At 35.5% G+C, this 17,799-nt stretch overlaps 1 protein-coding gene across 1 annotated transcript in view; it reads left to right on the top strand.

Moving 5' to 3' along the window:
- Nucleotides 1–17,799, top strand: part of AKAP9 (A-kinase anchoring protein 9) — a 125,994-nt gene that overhangs the window by 45,946 nt on the left and 62,249 nt on the right. The window contains exons 9-20 of the mRNA XM_063303609.1: nucleotides 866–1,064; nucleotides 1,217–1,293; nucleotides 1,604–1,709; nucleotides 2,366–2,463; nucleotides 3,878–3,980; nucleotides 5,317–5,515; nucleotides 7,865–7,955; nucleotides 8,597–8,671; nucleotides 11,669–11,998; nucleotides 13,879–14,103; nucleotides 14,458–14,598; nucleotides 15,041–15,144. Of these exons, the coding sequence (XP_063159679.1) occupies nucleotides 866–1,064; nucleotides 1,217–1,293; nucleotides 1,604–1,709; nucleotides 2,366–2,463; nucleotides 3,878–3,980; nucleotides 5,317–5,515; nucleotides 7,865–7,955; nucleotides 8,597–8,671; nucleotides 11,669–11,998; nucleotides 13,879–14,103; nucleotides 14,458–14,598; nucleotides 15,041–15,144 (1,748 nt within the window). The remainder of the gene's footprint in view (nucleotides 1–865; nucleotides 1,065–1,216; nucleotides 1,294–1,603; nucleotides 1,710–2,365; nucleotides 2,464–3,877; nucleotides 3,981–5,316; nucleotides 5,516–7,864; nucleotides 7,956–8,596; nucleotides 8,672–11,668; nucleotides 11,999–13,878; nucleotides 14,104–14,457; nucleotides 14,599–15,040; nucleotides 15,145–17,799) is intronic.

Genomic DNA, 17,799 nt, shown 5'->3' on the forward strand with positions numbered 1-17,799 from the left:
TAAATGTTGTTATGATTAATAATTGGAAAAGTACCAGTTGGAAAAGGGAAAAGGAAAGCCAGTTTGTTCAGTAAGAAAGACAAAGCTTTAGAGCACAGGTGGGCAATCTGAAAGCCACGTGCATTTACCACATAATTTGGTTTCAAAACAAATTATTATTATTGGCTTAATTATTTGCAGAAATGAGAGTAGAAATGGAGAAATCCTCTCCCAGAAAACCTCCAAAGCAGGCTGAAAATATTCAGTCCTTCTTACCAATGATATAATGCACATTCCAATGTGCCCCTGAAAACCAGGAAAGAAATAATAATTTATTTTAACTTCAGCTCCTAGGCCAAAAAAAATATCTACTTTTAAAGGACAATGTAGTACTTCAATTCATTGCCATAAGGATTGGTTCCTGAATTATGGGATCCCTATCATATATCATGAGGATCAGAAAAGGCAACATTTTGCTGCTTTGTTCTTCAGAGGGACATCTTTGTTCCAGCTTAAGGGAATTTTGGCCTTGCCTATTTCCCAGCACCTGGGCTCATTATGAGCAGCTTCTTCCTATACTCCTACTCCATTCACCCCTTGTAGCAACATCCCAGCATGGTTGAGAGAAATGCCAGCACTACAAGTCACTAGGGCTTGCAAGGCAGGAAAGGCTTATTGTTCTTGCTTTTGATGGCCTTCAGTGGATTTGTTAATGTTCTGTGTATATTGGTATAGGTCATTGTTGTAAACTGCTTGAAGAATTGCAGATTAAGGTAGTATACAATTTTAATAAATAAATGAAACTACAACCCAGATTATTTCTGTCTTTAACATCTTGGGGGATAAAATGGTTATTAAATTTTATATATGTTCCATCTTTCCCTAGAGTGATTTAAAGCTGCAGTTGGAGGCCCAACGTATTTGTCTCTCTCTGGTTTACTCGGCTCATGTGGACCAGGTGCGCGAATACATGGAAAACGAAAAACAGAATGCGCTTTCTGCTCTTAAAGAAGAGCTCCAGCTACGTCATACACAAGAGTTGTACGAGCTTAAGAAAAATCAGACTGTGAAGGATCAAAAAACAGGTAAATGGATGAAACAGAAGGAAATTATTTTTGGAATTCCAAGCTTATTATAATATTTTCCCAGTAGACACCCCCCCTTAGGCCACACATATAATTTTTAAAAATAAAACCTATTAAAATAAATATATTTCAGTGATAATTTGTCTCCACAGATGAAGACCAGTCTGCATGGGTGCATCTTGAAGAACTTAGCAAGACAATAGTTGAAGAATGTTCAAAGCTCACTAAGGTGAAGAACAAATTGTCTTAGAACTATTTAAGTTTTGTGTTTTTATTCTTCCTCTAACAAAATGTTAAAATGCTATCCCGTGCATTTTTTTAATATTACTAGGCTATAGTATAAGTATGAGAATTGGGGAAAATTATGGGTGAATCTTTTAGGCACTTACCGAATGAATCTTTCCTGTAACGAAATTATCTTGTGATTCTTTATTGAATGAAAAACAGTATTCCCATAAAAGCTTTATTGGTTTTTTCCCAGCTTGCTAGATATAATCAGTTATAAAATTATACATTAATTTTTGTTATTGTTATTATAGTCAGTACATGAAATTCTTCCTGAACAGTTTTCAAATGGTGTTGAACTTGGTGTTGGTGAGAGAAATCAGTCTAACTCAGCATTAATGCCAACAGAAGACCCTCAAGGTAACTCCAGATAAACTCTTATTGTGCAATCCTATATATGGCCGTGGTCCTTACTCCACAGTAACATTTCCTTTTTTACAATAGCCTTTATGTTAAGTGTAAGTGGTGGTTGTGGGTTGTCTGAAAACCAGTGGAAAAGTAGAATCAGAATTGATAATTACAGACAAGACTGGGAATATGCCATGAAAATATCTATATGATTACAGACATATCCACTCTAATGTTTATGAGCTTAATTTTTGCAAACTTTACGTTGCTTGCAAGAAATATGCTGCATGTAACTGATTCTATTTCAAGCATCAAAATAGAATATTGTGGATTTGTCTGCATTCTGTGGATCATTATTTATTTCAGAGAATAGAATAGACAACGACTCTTAATTTTTGCATTTTATTAATACTAAGAAGTCACAAAAATGAGTGTTCACTCATAATTCGGTACTTTTATTTGAAGTAATTGGCAGAACTTGAAAATTCACATACATCTTTAGAATCTATGCTCAACTTAGAGTTCAAAGATTAACATCTTAGTGGCATACTATAAAATAACAGTAGAATACTGTTTAACGTAAAATGTATTTTAAAACAAGGAATAAACATCTACACTAGAATAATGCAGTAATTATGTATACAGTTAATTTATTCTCTGTAATTTAGTTTTGGAAGGAACCCTACAAAGTCGCCTGAATAATATAATGGAAAAGTCCCAGAGGTTACTGGAATATCAAATAGAATTCATAAAAAGTAGAAAAAAGGTGAGGTTCTTTTCTTTATATACAGACACAGCTCTTGAACACAGTGAGACATATTTCTGAATAAACTTGCATGAGACTGCATTAAATCTGCCGGCTCACTTGATAGTCATGGCACAGTTTAACTCATTGATTTCAGTTGATATCCCTGTGACTACAGAATTTGTATCAATTTAAGCTGAAAAGGTTGCAGTTCTGTATATATTATTATATTACTGTAAGGGGTTTATTTCCAGATGAGTCCAGAAGTTAAAATGCATATATATTTTAAAGGTACCTACTGGATTTGGCCCACTTGTTAGGTCAAGAGAGGAATTCCTTTGGTTAACATCTGAGATGTTAGGGGAACCAAAGCTTGATGGTGCCGCTTCTGTATAGCAGCACCAATGGTGTGGAAAGCCGCCCCCCCCCCGATGCAATCATACCGGCCCCATCCCTGGTAACATCCAGGAAGTTATTAAAAAGGAGCTTTTTCAAAGAGCCTTTCAGTAACATCACCTGCACCTCTTGTTGTTATTAGTTATTTTATCTCTGATTTTGCTTTTGTGATTTGGATCAAACATGTTCTAATTCTGTTGGTGTTTTAATTGGGGCATTGTTTAGAGTTGTGAGATTATGGTAGGCTGAAAATTGAATAAATACATAAAAAAGTACTCTGTTCCTCAAGACAAGCATAAATATCAGACAATCCATGGTTGCATTCTTTCTTTTGAGCCTACTTTGGCAAATTCTGGAACTAAACTTTTTGACAATGTAGTATTTATTAAAATTACTTAGTGTATCGTAAGAGAAAAGATTCATGTAGGAAATAAAAACATAGATCTATAGACTTCTTCAAACATTTGCATAATATATTTTTTCAGAAGATGTTGAATTAGAAACGTTCTGATGCCCTAAATATGTTGTGATCTGAAGTATTGAGACTACAGTATAATATTATGTGAGGAATACTAAGAAATAAATCTTATAGGGGCTTTCAGTGTATAGTGTCTTTTACTTAATAAATTATATTTAGTAAAATAAAATCTTAACAATGTCTTACATGCTTTTAAAACAACAAAGCATTATCTGGACATTTAATTTTATTGGAATATTTGAAGATATACAAATTCATTAATATTTTGTTTAATTTTAAATGTATGAACAAGCATTGCATTCCATTGAAAACAGCTGAAATAGAAACTTCAGCATTGGATATATAAATATTTCCTACTTACAGTTGTCCAGGTGATTACTACTGAATTCATGGCATATGTTACTAATTAATTTTATGAGCAGTATATTGTTGGAAGTGTAAAATTTTCAGAAAATTATAATGGTGGAAAAGTTTATACTTTTATGCCAAAGATGATTGTTATGACCATTTTTTTAGGTTAACATATGTGTTTTTGTCTACTGTTTGGTTTCATTTCTTCAGATTGAAGACCAGCTGACATACCCTGCTGATTATAATGAAAAAGAGACTGGCTCTCTTCAGCAGAATGCAGAATGTTTGCCTACTGGATCTCAGGATCTTGTTGGTAAAGATATGCACCTCAAATCATTGATGGATAGTGTTAAAAAAGTAGACGGGCATGGTTTTAAAATGTATTTGTATCATTTATGTGTATAAAAGCTATACAAAAGGAAAGGTAATTACAGTATAACAATCTAAGTTTTCTATATTTTGTAACCTGAGTACATATTTAAGATCTTAAAATGTTCATAGTTTGAAGATTTTAGTTCAGATCTAGATGTCTTCTCAGCAAAGCAAAATGGCCCTTGTCAGTTTTCATAGCATTGAGAAATTTTTGAACTCTGGAGGCATAGAAAGTTGAGACTGCCTATGAATGTTCACAGTTTTGTCACTAAGCCCTCTTAGCTTATATCTGACACACACATGAGCCTTCTTTGGCAGACTGAGTTAAGAGAGTTACAGAAACCAGATCTGCACAGTGCATAAGAGTCAATTATGAAGCAAGTCCTCCATTCCTGTTCAAAGCTGGATTGTACACAACAAATCTATCACATTAACAGAGTGCTCTTGAATCCTTGTATGTCAGAGAATTTAAATGGTGATGGTAAGATTTTTCTGTTTCGAAATTTATTTTAGTATATTTTTAATCTATCAACAGCCTAGCTGGGCAGGGAGAACCAGTGGGGAAATTCTGAAGTGAATAAACTTGCTATATGTTGTGGGTTGAAGAATAAAGCCAGAAGCAAATGAAGTTCTTTATTGAACTGAAAACCCGAAATTTATTTATTTATTTGTCAAATTTATCTGCCGCCCATCTCACGTACGATGACTCTGGGCGGCTTACAGATAATAAAATGACAAATCGCTAAAAAACTACAATGTAATATAAATATAAATACCCATAAATATAAACACAAATATAAAAATACAAAGAATATAAAATATAAAAGTTGGCAATAAGAAATCACTCTGTTGCGATGATACCTCTGTTTGCAGCTGTCATTTGAACAAATGTCACTGCTAACTTAAAATGAATGTTCCACTTATAGTTACTGTTAAGATTCTGGAAAATAGTGTGCATCTCAGGAGCACACTGGGGTTCTCAAGCATCTTGCTGCGCTGGAGTGATTACTAGTCCTACTATTGTGGGGAAAATAGGAGGAGGAAGGAGTATTTGGTATGTTTGCCGCCTTGAGTTATTTATAAAAATAATAAAGGTGGGATAGAAAATAAATAAATAAATAAATAGCTAATGTTTTGTTTTGTTTAGTGAAAGGAAAAGGTAAGTATTCCAAAATAAAATATATATATTTCACTTCTTAAATAGTATGTTATTTTGACATGATTGTTGTTTATGATTTTATTGTTAAGTAAACTGGTTTTTATATATTCATATATAGGTATTAAAGTTAAGTCAGTTTGTCAGGAAGAAGTAGAGAACTTGAAATTTCAGCTTGAAGAACAACATGCCCAAGAAATTGAGCATCTTCGATCATATTTCCATCAGCAGTTAAAAGAAACCGAGAAAAAATATTTTGCAGAGATAGTTTGCCTACAGAGTAGACTCCAAATTGCCAGTGAGTCTTCTGAAAGTTGCAGGTATTTATGATTTTTGCCCTCATCTTTATTACATGACTTGAGTTGGCTTAAACAGCTTTTCTGCTGTAATCAGAATTAATTTTGATGTTGCCAGTCTCTGCCAGTGGTAGAAATTGAGAGTTTATCCTTCCTCCTCTGGGATTTTCCCAATTCCAGCCATGCTGCATTTAAGAGAGGGAAAAGAAGCTACAGTTGGATCTTCTATAGTTGATACCATGTGACCTGAATGGTCTAGGATAAAGTGTGTGCTGCAGCTCAGTTGCAGAGCACAGGCTTTGCGTTCAGAAGATCCCAGATCTAATATTCAGCATTTCCAGGTAGTGCTGAGAAAGACTCATGCAACTTGTCATAATTATTTTGTATGATAGTTGGGCATGAGCATGGGTGTATAGATACTTGAATGTATAAATATTTGATTATATTTTATTTTAATGAGCTTTTTCTTATTGATTTTTTCTGATTGTCTTTTTCCCATCTGAAAAAACTCTTCTGTATTGCCTCATTGTTCCCACAACTTGAGAAACAGAAAGTTGATGATGATCAAAAATACTAGTAGTCCTCAGTTAATGACTGCCCTGTTTAGTGACTGTTCGAACTTACGATGGTACTGAAAAAAATAGGTTTATGATTGGTCCTCAAACTTACAATGGTTGCAGTCACATGATTGCCATTTGTGACCTTCACAGCTGGCTTCTGACAAAGTCGGTGGGGAAACTGGCAGTAAGTCGTGGTCATGTGATGTGCTTAACAACTGTGGGTGATTTGCTTAACAACCACAGCAGAACTGATGTAAGTCAGGTGTGGTCATGTGATGTTTCACTTAATGACCGCATCACTTAGCGATGGAGTTGCTGGTCCCAATTGTGGTTGTTAAGTGAGGACTTCTTGTATTTGGTTATTGCAGTTTATTTGTCTTATGTAGGTATATCTTACCTGTTAGTTAGAGATATTTCTAAATCCAACATCTTATATTCAGTTACTGAGCAGTTAACGGGTTCATTTTCATAAGATGAAAAGGAAAAGTTTATATTTATTCACAGTTTCAAGAACTGAGCATATTGTAGAATGCATGGAACATAACTGTGTTAAGATTTTCCAGATCATCCAGGTGGATACAGTGAACAATAAAATTCCTTAGAACCAGAAACTTGTCATCAGTGCTTGGCTTGATTTAGTATTGTAGCAGGGGAGCCGTGTTAGTCTATGGTGGCAAAAAATCAGGAGTCTCATAGCATCTTTTCCAATTAACACATTTTATTAAAAGCACAATCTTTCATGAGCTGCAGCTTATGCCTTTTAATAAAATTTGTTGGGGGAGTTTAACATTCTGTAACTTCCAGCATGAAGACAATGTAATAACACTATAGTATCTAATTTATTCAATTCAGTGGCTGGTTTATACCAGGCTAAACCATAACATGGTTTCTTTGTATTTGATTTAGTTTGATTTTTGTATCCACCAGTTATAACCTAACATTATTTTTGAACGAAAACTTTATAGTGTATTCACAAGATATGCTTTTAAAACCCTTAGTTTGATGTGTGAATTTTCCAGTGTGTGATTCGGGAAACCTTGGTTCAGTTATAAGTAAAGATTTCATATATATGTATTCTTTTCCAAAAAAAAATTGTCCCATATTTCAGACTCAGAGGTTCATTGCTGATACTAGTGTTGTAGATGCCTATAATTATTGCTCCATATAATATAGGAGACTATGAAGTAAATAGGCAGGTCTAACTATGGCCTTAAAAATGGGCATCCTATCAGAGCAGCAAGAAATTGAAGTCCTGTTGTCCCCATCTCTATTTGCTGTTCAAGATTTGAAGAAAGGAGCAAAGAGAGAAAGAGAGTACTGGAGGAAAAAGTGAGCAGTCCTCTGATCTAGCTCTAGGGAAAATTTATAACTTGGTTTCCTGAGGAGGTAGAGTGACTTGAGTGTGAGGGATAGGACTGAACAACAGTATCCTACTCTTCTTTGTGTATCTGCTTGCTGCAATTCTTAAATGCCCCAACAATAGTGTGAGCAGCAACTGAAGGAACAGAAAGTCTTTGTTCCATCTAGTGTTGGTCATGAAGAAAAGCAAGAATAAGGGTCTTATATTATGCTTTTTTTTTAATGGGAAGAAAGGGGTGGAGGGAGATACCTTACTGATTTGCCTGGAAATGCTTTTGGGGACACAGTTACAAATTGGGAAAGTATAAACTTCCTTGTGAAGTCCCACCCAAATACACCTTATTGTTTAGAAACTGTCAGGCCCCAATCCCCTGTTCTAAGAAACTTCAAATGAAATTGCACTGATACCTCAGAAAACCATCTAACATCTCATTTTTTGTTATTTTTTTATTAGTGTTTCTGTGGAGTCACATGTAAATGAAGTTAAGCAGAAAGAAAAACATGCTGAAAATGATATTCAGAAAAGTGCTGGGAAGATAGTAGAGGTACTATGTTCACTTATTTGCACAATGTATATTAAGTTTGAAACACTGAAAAGAAACAATATTCCAAAATATATTGGTATTTTACTTCAGCAATAATCTTAGCGCAAACAAAACCTGTACATATTTTAGATTGTTTTTAAAACATTCAGAATGAAACGGATTAGAAATGTTAGAAAGCACCATTAACTTTATTGAAGTTGATGAGGATGTATTTTCTTTCTACGATGCTGAAGCCATTTCATCCTTAGCCATGATGCTCCAGTTGCTTTACTGTTGTTTGTGAAACAAAGCATTTAGCATAGCTTTTAGAAAGGTAATTAGCTCTGTTTTCTTACACCAAATACATATTCCCTCAGTATCTTAAAACCTGCTTTTTTCCTCTGCTCTATGAGATACAAAATGAATTAGGCTTCCGCCTACAAAACATTGTGCTACAATAAGTGTAAGAGCACTGAGCTGCTGTTATTTGAAGAAAGCACTTAGTAATAATGCAGTATTAATGCAGTTTCCATTGTTACTTCTTTAAGAGCAACACTGTCTTCTTATCCATTTTATTTCTATATAGTTGGTATTTAAAATATAATCATAACATAAACATGTTCAGAATTGATGTTATTAAGAATGAGTACCTTTTTTTACAGTTTTCTAATGAAGCTGATGTGACTGAATTGCTGGAAAAAGAGTACCAAGAAAAGCTGTTACAAGAAGTGGCAAAGGTACTATTGTACTAGGATACTATAGGAGAGCTTAAAGCCAATCAAGAAATTAATAAAAATGGAAGCAGTATAATACAATACACAAAGGTGCTCCCCTCAAACATGGGCAACATCAACATTCAAAAGCCCATGGAAAATCTCAATTTTAACCGCTTTGTGGACAGATGCTCCCAAACTCTGGGAGGAAAGGATTCCATAAAGTGGAAGCCGCCTCCAAACATCACCCCTGGGTCCACACACTCATATGAAAGTAGGGACACTCAACATCCCCAACTGGGATGAGAATGCTGAATGGGGCAGTTCTACCTGGAGGTGGTGGTCTTAGGGGTAGCTAGGAACCAAGCCATGTAGAGCTTTAATGGTAAAAAACACTTTGGATTTTATCTGGAAATCTATGTAGTGCGCATGGTTGTAGCAACTGACATGCAGATAATTGTATTCTGTACCAATTGCAGTTTATAAGTAATCTTCAAAGATCGTCCCATATAGAGCTCATTGCAGTAGACTACCCTGGTGCTGATGAAAGTAGGAGTTATTGTTGCCATGTCCTCCCACTCCATGTAGGGCCACAACTGGCACACCAGCCAAATCTTGGCACAGGCCCCCCGGTCTTCCTATCCAGCATTAATTAAGAATCCAAGAGAATGCCTAAGTCATAGACCTGCTCTTTCAGGGGGAGTACCGTACTCCCACTGTATCTCCAGCCCAGCCCAGAGTGTCAGTGGATGACTGCATACCGTCAACACACTGATCATACCTCACCCCAAACCAAGAGATAACCTCCCCAAACATGCTTATGTATATATTAAAATATACAGCAGAGGGAATTGTCCCCTGTAAGACCCAACAAGGGACTACTCATTGAACCAAACTCACTTCCCCAACTAACTGCAATCACCCATTTAGGAAGAAATGGAACCAGTATTATACAATGCCACCAATCCCCAACCCTCATAAGCAATCCAGAAGCTTACCATGATTGGTGGTATTGAATGCCACTAAGAGTACAAGAAAGGAGGGTGCACTCCCCCATCCAGGTAATCCACAGGTGCTGAAGCACATACTAGAAAGCACCCTGTCCACTTCCATAGAGCCTATAAACCAAAAGAAAGTCCAGGAACAAGATTTTTCCTGGTCACCATTTCACCAATGAGGAATCAAGATTTTGGTGAATTTAAGGAAGTTTATTAGCAAAAGTATTGCATTGTACAGCAATAATATTAATATTGGCTGCATATTATTTGGGTTCTTAACCAGGAACACAGCATCATCTGCACAAAAAAGGGCCATGCATTCATGACCCCAACTAAAAGCTCTAAATTAACTTCAGAGCACTCCATAATAGGAGTTGGGAGCATTATATATGCTGCTTTAAGCTGTAAAAAATAAAGGCAGGATATAATAATAATAATATAATATGATGATGATGTCACATGTCCTTGTCTTAACCTTTGCTCAGTGTTGAAAATTTGCTAAGCGCTCCATTTATGCTCACATATATTCTAGTTCCACCATATGTTGATGTTACTGCTTTCAGCAACTAACCTATTCCATATTCACACCAATTCATTTTATCACATACTTTCTCTAAATCAATAAATTTTATTTCACACGTTCATACATTTCTTAGTGATCTGTGGAATGCCTACACAGCATCATGCCCTTTCAGTCAGAATTCTGACAAGCACCTTCCCAGACATACTTAGTTTAGTCCCTTTTAGTTTTTGCATTTGCTCTACTTTTTTCTTTGGCAGAATGTACAGTGTTCCCACATACAATCATAATGGACAGGTGCATTATGACTGACTTAACATTTCTCACACATGTTAAACATGGAGCCAATCCATAAGCAAACAGACCACATCTGTATTTTAACATTTTCCTCATTACTATCTGTGTCTGTGTCTATATCTCTATATCTCTTTATCTGTAACCTTATCATGTGTTCAACTTTCTCACAGCGTTTTTCTTTGGATATATAACATATAAAGCATTCATTTTGCTTCCGCCATTCAAACTAATGCTATCATTTCAAGTCTCTAAAGCACTCCTTCCAGCATTACTGCATTTCAGTTTCATACCAAATCATTTTATCACTTATTTTTAATTCTGATCACTCTGCTGGAAGCACCATGTTTAGCTATTTCACTTGCAAAGACTCATATATTTGGAAGGGATGATAGAGGTCATCTAGTTCATCCTTGTGCTCAATGTAGGCTGCGCTAGAGCATCTCTGATAGATAATCATCCAACCTCTGTTTGAAGACTTTTAAGCTAAGGCAAATTCATAATGTCATGTGGCAGCACTTCCCGATATCTAGCCTGAACTTCCTTCTTTGTGATTTTAGCCCTTTAACTCTTTGGCTCTGGTCTTGCAATAGAAAATAAGTTGACTCCCTCTTTTGTGTGACAGCCCTTCACATATTTGAAGACTGCTATTCTGTCCCCCTTGTCTTTTGTGTAAGCTAAATGTACCCACATCCTTTTGTTGATCCTCATAGGGTTTGGTTTGCAGATCTATCACTCTCTTTTTTAACTTACTACTTTTGTCACTGTCCTTTTTGAACTGTGGTGCCCATAAACCAGGAGACAGTGAGTTCTAGTCCCGCCTTAGGCATGAAAGCTGGCTGGGTGACTTTGGGCTAGTCACTCTCTTTCAGCCCAACTCACCTCACAGGGTTGTTGTTGTGGGAAAATAGGAGAAGGAAGGAGCATTAGGTACGTTTGCTGCCTTGAGTTATTTATAAAAATAATAAAGGCAGGATAAAAAATCTAAATAAAATAAACACAGTACTCCAAATGAGCTTCATCCAGGACAGAGTAGAATGGAACAGTTACTTCCCATGATTTAGACTTTGTCTGTTACTAGCCTCTTGTCTTTTATTGGCTGTATCACTCTGCTGGCTCATGTTTAATTTGTGGAAATAGATTACTTATTAGTTTGTACGGAAGCATGAATGAAGTAGCTGTTCTTTGTGTTTCAATGTTTTTATTAAGGTGGTTGTAACCCTGAGTGTAGAATTTGCACAGAAAAATGAACTGGCAAGAATTGCTAATCTAAAGGAAGAAGAAATTTCACTGATGGAACCAATAGGAACTCAGCTGGAAAATACGTACCATAGAAAGGAATATCCAGAAGAATTAAATCATGTAAATGAGAAGAGATGTACTGAGCATGAAAAATTGTGTGGTAAAATGTCATCACTTGAAGGACAATTTGAACCTGATGCTAAACATGCTACAATATATAATGTGCAACATTTTAATCCAAAGGTTTCAACAGACTATACCTCCTATAAAGAAGAATTTATTGAAAAGGTACCTATGGTAAGTAAACTAAATAAATTTTAAGAATATAGTTTAGTTGAGAGTCTCTTTTATTTTCACCAGTGCACAATAGCAAATGGCTTCTTAACATGGTTGTTACATGACAATGTCAGATTCTTCAAAACATTTCTTGAAAATTCCCATTTGGATTTTATTTTATTTTTATTTTATTTATCAAATTTTTATCACCACCCATCTCCATTTTCCTGCCAGTATGTCAGCTAAACAAATTGGAAGGCTCTGTGGTTTGTGTACTGTTACATAGAGAAGAATTGGGGTCCCTGGCTTGTTCTACTTACAACAAACCAGAATCATAAGTCAAGAAATAACCCTGACTTATAATTAACTAGTTAAAAGAGGAAGGACTCAGGAATTCTATTCTTACATAACACAAAATGAATTTTAGCCCAGATTTCTAGTTTAGTTCCTCCTGCTGGCAGAAACTGACCTATTTTATTATGCATCTATTTGATTGATTACATGCCATCAAGTCCTTGTCGACTCTTAGCAACCTCATAGATAGATTTTCTCTCTATATTTTCTGTCAATGTGGTTTTCTTGGTAAAAATACCAAGGAGTGGTTTACCATTGCCTTCTCCTGCTCAGTATGAGTGGATGCCTTTGCCATTGTCACTAAAGTGATCATCTGCCTCCAGCATCTTCCTATATTGCTGCTGCCCAATATAGGTGCCAGCTTCCTTTAGCTGGGCAGTGAGATGACTTTTGTGCCTTGGGTGACCCTCCTGGGAATGTATACTCTGGGCAAACACTCCCAATGTCCTTCACTCATCCCTCCCAGGAACACCTCTCTGCCACAGCAAGGAAGCACAACAGGGTTCTGGGGAGATGCATCTATTTAGAGATACCAAATTTGGGTTGCAAAAATCTGGATGACCGATTGATGGCAGGAAATCATACCAAAAACTCTACTGTAATTTGTTTCTATCTAGTGGTGGCTTGGATTTTTAACAGCATTCCTTTATAATTTTGTATATTACAAAGTATGAGACCTAAGAGAAAAACTTTATAATTAACTGAGGTTGTAATTCACATTTCATAATTCAGTCACAATAATGCCAAATATGGCATAAAAAATTTAAAACATACACTTACAAATTCTTAAAGCTGAATTAATCTAATGTTTCTAATTAAGTATATAGACAGTTCCATCTAAAACTAAACTTTAAAAATGTAGTAAGAATACATATATTTATTAAATTAACTGCAAATTCCTGTGGGTATTTTTTTAGAAACAAGTCACATTTTGTGATGAGTGGGGCTTGCTCCTTAGTTACTGTGTTTAGGGTTGCAGCGTACTGCAAAATGTTGTGGTCTGCTTTTTAACTAATAGTAAGACGAAGTTATATTTATGTTCCAGATATCATTACTAGTTTGGAGCGTATCATAGCCCCTTTCCCCAGCTTACTGAAAGTAATCTTCTGGAAGGATTGAAAAATGCCTTTTATTTGGACTGAATTTTTGAGTAGGCAGACTTGAAATTAGAATACAATGGAATGATTCCTAACAGACAAAGCACTGAAAGTGGCCAACTGGAACTTACAACTCTGTTTCCTACCCATAAGCAAGATATATATTATCATGGCCAAGATAATTTATGCCTCTGTTCTCTTTTATTCTGTTCTTTTTCTTAGCAATTCCTCCTCCCTCTTATATTATCTATATTTACCTAGCAAACAGACTTCTACTGAGCATAACAATAAGAAATACAAGTTGGGGATCTTCTGTTTGCCACTGGAATGGATTAACTGTTTCTTCAGGGCAAACTACTTTTCACAACTGTGCCCATTGAGTTGACAATTCAATGACAATTCATACGTGACTGTTACTCCATTTTTAACGCTTATGAACAAAAATTGCAGATTACAAATGAAGTTTCAACTTCCAGCATTGTTACTTCAAGCCAGATATTGTCCCATGAGGAGCGTCTGGAAGATATGCGTCAAGAGCTTGTCCGTCAGTATCAAGAGCATCAGCAGGCAACAGAAATACTGAAACAGAGTCACATGCAGCAAATGGAGAGGCAGAAAGAAAATCAAGAGCTTCTCCTAGCAGAGCTTGATAATCTTAAAGTACAGTTAGCAGAGGTAATGTGAATCTTTAAGACATGGATATGAACTGGAACTTCTAATATTCCATATATCTGGCCAACTTTCATGGTTCAAGGTGTCTTAAAAAATCATAAGTATAATTGCATTACATTTTATGTGCTGCATTTGCTGTGAGGATGAAACCTGTTTCTTGGGATAACATTAATATAATCCCATATTTGTATGCAAATAAGGAGATAAGTCAATCCCAGTGAGTTGGTCGATCTTAAATCATATGGGAGAATTTGATACCGCATAAAATTGTAATTCTATTTTGCTCGTATTTCTTTATAAACATTTATATTGTTGCATTTGCACTGTTCCTAATATGAGATGCATTTTTGTTTTTAGAATGTCACATTAGATAATGAAAATGCCGTTACAGAAAGAGAACAAATGCTTTTAGATGAACTAGAATCACTAAAGAAGCAATTAATATCTGGGAGAGGGAAGCAACTCTCTGAGCTAAAAAGCAGCAGTACTCAAACACAGGTAGTGTTGACATGGACTGTCCTTTGCTGGTCTGGAACGTTGATAGAATAGCATTGTGACTTTGCAGTGTAGGTCATTTCCAGATGATTGTCAGATTTACTTAAATGGGAGTTGATCACATAGGAAGGTGGAGTTTAGCTGACATTATATTGAAAGCAAAATCTTATTTTAATATTGCTATAGTAACATCCAACAGGGAAGCAAGAAACTGTTTACTTAGCATAACTATTTAATTCTTACAGGCAGTGACTAAAGTGCTTCCATTTCCAGTGTTAGATGTCTGATTACAGGATAGTTAATTATTATTTAGAATTGTTTGAAACTTGTGAATTATTATTTTTTAATGTTATAATATCACCATGAATTAGAACAGTATGGTGATTGCAGCATGACAGGATTTTTGTCTCTTTTTTCTTCTCTCCCATTACCAAAACTTACCCAGAATGAAAGTGTAAGTCAGACTGAAACTAAAGAGCCTATTTTACAAGTTGAAGATGGAGAAGAAAAACATGAACAAACTTCTCTGGACGTTCTTTCAAAAGAAAGGTAAGCTGTTAGATAGGCTAAAATGTCTCAGATTTAGCAAGTACATTTTCTACAAGAAGCAGAAGAAATATTTTTAATCCTGAAATTGTGTAAGATAAGTTTAATAGGTATGGGAAGGTCAGGCTTTCCAAGATTCCACAATTTCATGGTGGCTGAGAACTTTGAGGCTTATAGCAGTAACATCAAGAGAACAGTAATTGGGGAGGACTTATGGAAATAACAGAACTATGCTTTCATAAAAATCAAGCTAAATAGTATGTCTGTAATTCTGTTTTTTATTTCAAGACTTGTTTAAGTGGACTTAGATTGAATCCTTGTCTTTCAGATCAATTTAGAATTTAATAACTAAATTAAACCTATACAGTAGCAGCCTTTTACATGTGCTTGAGTATTATATATGGAATTGCTTTGTCTGTATTTTAAAAATTTTAACTCCATATTATACTCATTCCTTTATTCGAAATGTTTATTTATAATTTGACTTGAGAGATGAAATGAAACTTTCTAATACTGTTTGCCATCTTCCTTGCACTTTATCATTTCCATTATTACATTTCCCCTTTTCTACATGCATACACAAATAGTCACTTTAAAAACTAAATTATCTGAGGTAGCATATTTTTAGTTCTTGATACCTTCAACTAGTCAGACAGTGTCTAAATCAAATGAATAATTCATTTGATTTAGACACCGTCTGACTGGTTGTAGGTATCAACAACTAAAGATATGCTACCTTAAATAATTTAGTTTTTAAAGTGACTATTAAATTTGTGTTCTTTGTTCAGTTTCTCTGTCCTTCCAGTGGATTAATCCATTCCTATTAATTATTTTTCCTATCCTAATTAAAAGTAAGCATTTTTTTTAGAGTAGTGAAATTTTCTTCCAAACCATAAATACAGTTGTGGTGTTGAGGTATTCTGAAACATGAGTAATAAAGCAATCCTACTCATAGTTTTTAGGGAGTTGTCCTGAATGAACACTGTCGGTCTTATTTCTGAATAAGCATGATAAAATAATAGTTGTTTTAGATCAAATCAAAGGATCATTTAGTCCAGCATTCTGTTCCTCCAATGGCCAACCAAATGCCCACAAACACTGTATAATTGCAAGAGCTTCTTCCTACTTCTATTCCCCCACTACTTCAGATAAGAGGCATGTCATTTCTAAAACTGAAGATTTATTTATTTATTTATTTGTCAGATTTCTCTGCACTAGACATAATATGTAGCTATTGATAGCTTTATCTGCCATGGATTTATCTGTTTGCCTAAGCTAGTGGTCATAGTCACATATTATGGGATCCAACTTTACAAATTTTTCATTCCTCAGTAAGGAAATTATTTGGTACATACTGTAAACATGCTTATTCATTTGGGAATAACTGCCATTTAATTCAGTGAGCTCAGTTAAAATATATCACATTGCACAGCACATATGTTATGCTACTGAATGAGTTCTAGTTATTAAGTACTGTATTTTTAATGTCAAAAAATACTTTTATAGTTACTATTTTTTCTGAAAAATAACTTGTAACATGAAAAATTGCTTAGTAAACCTTTATCAGTATATTTGGGATGCTGTAGTACATTTCTTACATTCAAGGGAATCTTTGATATTCTCTTGATCATGGGGGCCGCCCCCAAGATGGCGACAAAGCTGTAGCCTCTGTAATGGGCTCTTCCATTCATACCTTTCAAATCATAACTACTACCACGGTCAACATGGGAAAACGAAAGAAGCGACAGAGAATGCCGTCTGCAACACAACTGCCAGCCAAGCCATTAAAACAGCAGAAGGTTGATAGATTTATTACAAGCAAGCAAGTCTCCCCTGTAAGTAACGGTTCCCCGCTTTATCTAACAGACAGATACGACCCGCTTGAGTGGGATTTGCAGGCTGAGATCGAAAGCCAGCAACTTTTAGACCTTTCCTCGTCACTGATAGAGAATGCTTCCTCTCCACAGGCAGTTGCTGTTAGCTCAGCCGCTGAATGATTTATACAGGAGGGTGCCATGGATTCTAACCCTAAATCCCTGAAAGAACAAAATGCACTGGACTTTATAACTAGGCATAGCCTACTAACTGCACAGACTGTTCTTTCAATTTTTGACTTGCTGACTACAATTAAGGACAAAGTTGACTCCCTAAAAGAATCCTTCACAAAATTTACTGAGGGTCAGCCTAATCATATTGTTTACCCTACCAAATTAAATGACTGTGCTTTACATGCAGCCAACAGAGGAAAGGAAGAGTTTACCTCCAAATCCATACCTTTGAGAGGGAGTGCCAGTGGGGGGAAGGAAAAGATAAGCAGCTCCACAGAGAAAGGAGTGAAGGATGAAAAGTATTCATTAAGAAAATGTCTTCTACAAACTAATAAGATAACTTTGCAAATCTTAGACAACAGAACAAACAGAGGCAGATGGGGATCAAAAAAAGCCATTATTCAGTCCTTAAGTCAGCTTTCACACTGTGAAAGGAAATCTATGAACTTACAAAAGGTAGAATGGCTTCCATCCAGAGACAATTATAGTCGAGTCCTGCTGACATTTGGACAGTCTGTGGTACCCAGCATGCTCTTCAAAATGAAACCTTTTTTGAGTACATTTTCAATCTTTACAGTTCATGTTTTTCACTTTGAAGAAGTTAGATCAC

Source organism: Candoia aspera, chromosome 4 (genome assembly GCF_035149785.1).
Source record: "Candoia aspera isolate rCanAsp1 chromosome 4, rCanAsp1.hap2, whole genome shotgun sequence".
NCBI classification, from domain to species: Eukaryota; Metazoa; Chordata; class Lepidosauria; order Squamata; family Boidae; genus Candoia; species Candoia aspera.